The 2972-nt window shown below is 54.5% G+C and overlaps 1 protein-coding gene across 1 annotated transcript; it reads left to right on the forward strand.

Annotated features, from left to right (window-relative positions):
- Nucleotides 1–62: 62 nt before the first annotated feature.
- KVP17_002235 (uncharacterized protein) lies at nt 63–2780 on the forward strand (the record flags this gene model as incomplete). The annotated part of the gene is made up of 1 exon (XM_068518303.1): nt 63–2780. The coding sequence occupies one exon, from the start codon at nt 63–65 to the stop codon at nt 2778–2780; it is 2718 nt and encodes a 905-aa protein (XP_068375773.1).
- Between the last annotated feature and the right edge of the window lie 192 nt (nt 2781–2972).

A 2972-nucleotide genomic window follows, 5' to 3' on the forward strand; every position in this document is an offset into this window, starting at 1 on the left:
CCGCCCAGATCGAGACTACTGGAAGTCCGGTCCGGGGGCGAGTCCGACCTCTCAACCAAGAAATGAGAGAGGTTGTGCGGGCGCATATCGAGTCCCAAGTGAGACAAGGGGTTCTTCGGAAGAGTAAGAGCCCCTGGGGCTCTCCTCTCCACGTTGTGAAGAAGAGTGAAACTGAGTGGAGAGTCGTGGTCGACTTCCGCGCAGTCAATAAGAGGATCAAGGCCGACGCCTATCCTCTCCCCTCGCTGTGGGGAAACCTTCAGGACGCTGCGGGTCACCGATACTACGTGGCCTTGGACTTGACGTGGGGGTTCTGGAACCTACCACTGTCGGAGGAGTCTAAGGAGGTGACTGCGATCCTGACACACCTGGGGCAGTTCGAGTCGAATGTTCTGCCGTTCGGGATGAAGAACTCCCCAGGGGAGTTTCAGCGGATGATGGACGCCGCTTTGGGACACCTCTATCCGAGAGGGGTGTCGACTTACATCGATGATATCGTCATCTGGGGAGACAACGTCTCTGAGGTGACTGAGGTGCTTCGGTGTGTCCTACAGTGCTGTAGGGACTGTGGATTGTTCCTGAACCTCAAGAAGACGAAGCTCATGCATGAAGAGATTGGAATGTTGGGGCATCAAGTCGGATGGAGGGGCATCAGGGCCCAAGAGAAGCATCTTGTGGCACTGAGGAAGGCTGTGAGACCCAAGGACAAGGGGGAACTGCGCAGCTTCCTGGGGACTGCCTCCTACATCCGCCGCTTCGTCCCCCACTTCAGCACCATTCTTGCGCCCCTGAACCACCTGTTGAAGAAGAGAGTTGAGTTCAGGTGGGGGCCTGAGCAGAATGAGGCCTTCGAGGCTATTCGACACGCTCTGATCGAGCGGGTAATCTTGCAACCACTGTGTGGGGACGGGCCCATCTGCCTTGTCACTGACGCCAGTGATGTGGGGGTAGGTTGCGCATGCCTTCAGTATGAGGAAGGACAGTTCAACTTGCTGGGATTCGCAAGCAAGACGTTGAACATGACCGAGAGGAATTGGTCAACTCGTGAGCGCGAGTGTTATGCGATTGTGTGGGGCCTGGAGCATTTCGATGATCTCCTGAAGGGCCAACACATCTACGTCTTCACAGACCATGCTTCACTTGTGTGGCTGGCGAGTGAAAAGACGGGAAAGATGCAAAGGTGGGCTTGGAAGATATCCAGAGCCCCTGTGAGCATCATTCACATGAAGGGGGAGTACAACGTCTTAGCTGATTGGCTGTCGAGATCGGTGCCTCTGTCTGAGGAGCAGAAGAGTCTGATTGACTTGTACTCCTTACCCTTCACTGAAGAGGTAATGACCCTCGCAGACAGGGAGAGGGCCGCTGAGGAGGTGAACAAAGGGTTTATGGAGACCCTTAAGGTCAAGCAGGATCAGGATAAACTCCACCGGAACAACGCCTGCTATAGAGGAGGTGATGGCCTCTACTATATGGTCCGGTCGGGGAAGCTGGTGGTCCCAGAGGCCTTCAGAAACCATGTTCTTATGTGGTTTCACCACAATCGGTTCCTCCGACATCGGGGAATCAGGGCGACTCGGAAGATTGTGAGGCGCTACCTGGACTGGCCCGGTCTGAATACCGACGTGGAGGACTACGTAAAGTCCTGTCCGGTATGCGCCACACAACGACCCCCTGTGAGGAGGCAACTAAAGGAAGTACTGGAGGAGCCAAGCCTCTTTGAGATGGTCTCATTGGACTTTGTGGGACCACGGGAAGTCGATGGGAAAGACCAGCACTACCTGGTCTGCATCGATCATTGCTCGCGGTTCGTCTGTACAGCAGTCGGCAATCCCTCTGCTGACACTGTCTGCAGCTTTCTTGAGCAGACGTGGGTGCCCCACTATGGCGCTCCAAGAGCCATTCTCACGGACCGGGGGGCTGCGTTCACCAGTAAGAAAGTAGAGGAGTACGTCAGAGACGTACTGGCGGCTCGGCTGATCTTTACTTCGCCTTATTACCCACAGGGCAACGGGCTGAACGAGAGTTGTCATCGCATTCTGGAAAGATACATCGGTATTGAACTGCGGGGGTGGGATGCCCCACCTTTTGAGGAGGCGGTCCGCGTTGCTACGCTGGGGTACAACGCCGGTTACCATTCGAAGACATTGGTCTCACCTTTCTTCGCCCTGTATGGCAAGGAAGTGATCCTGCCAGGTTTACAGGAGGTAACTGAATCGCCGGACGAACTAGCGAGAAGAATAAAGCAAACATATCGGAATTGGTTCGGTGAGTTTGAGAAAGAGGTAAAAAGGTCGATGGATGACCTGGACCCTCTGGGTGTAGACGTTGATGGAGGTCTCAAGGTCGGAGACTTCATCGTCTACACCCTCAGCGACTACGAGATGACCCAGGAGAAGACTCCTGGGCACAATCTCCCTTGGGCCTACCGTCTCCGCCACAGCGGACCCTGTGAGGTGGTGGCGGTAGGAAATGGACAGGTCACTGTGGTGCCCTGTGGAGAGCTAAGATCGCGTTCTCTGCCTGTCGCGCAGGCAAGAAAGATCGACTACTACATGACCTCGAGGAATGGAGGCAAGGGTGTCAAGAAGTTAGGTGCCACCGCTCCATCGAGCGTCATGCGCTCTTACTGGGAACCTGTAGGGCCACATATGAATGAAACCGAGGTCTGGCCTCTACTTGGCTGGAAGGACAGGGATACCCCTGAAGAGGAGGTAAGTCGAACCCTATCCAGGAAGAGGCCCAGACTGGAGCACACGTCACCAGAAACAAGAGGAGATTGAGATGTGAAAGTGTTTCAGGGTAACGTGTTTACATGAAGTGTACATGAAAGTGAAAAACATATAATTGGAACAGTGAACTATGAACCGCTACAGAAGCGACGATCCCACGACAATATATAACGGCTGCGTGGTATGATTCTCGCTTAGGGTGCGAGAGGTCCCGGGTTCAATTCCCGGAGCAGCCCATCTTTA

The sequence above is a fragment of a genome (assembly GCF_019968985.1).
Source record: "MAG: Porospora cf. gigantea B chromosome Unknown PgB_NODE_2968_length_2972_cov_1470.81, whole genome shotgun sequence".
NCBI classification, from domain to species: domain Eukaryota; phylum Apicomplexa; class Conoidasida; order Eugregarinorida; family Porosporidae; genus Porospora; species Porospora cf. gigantea B.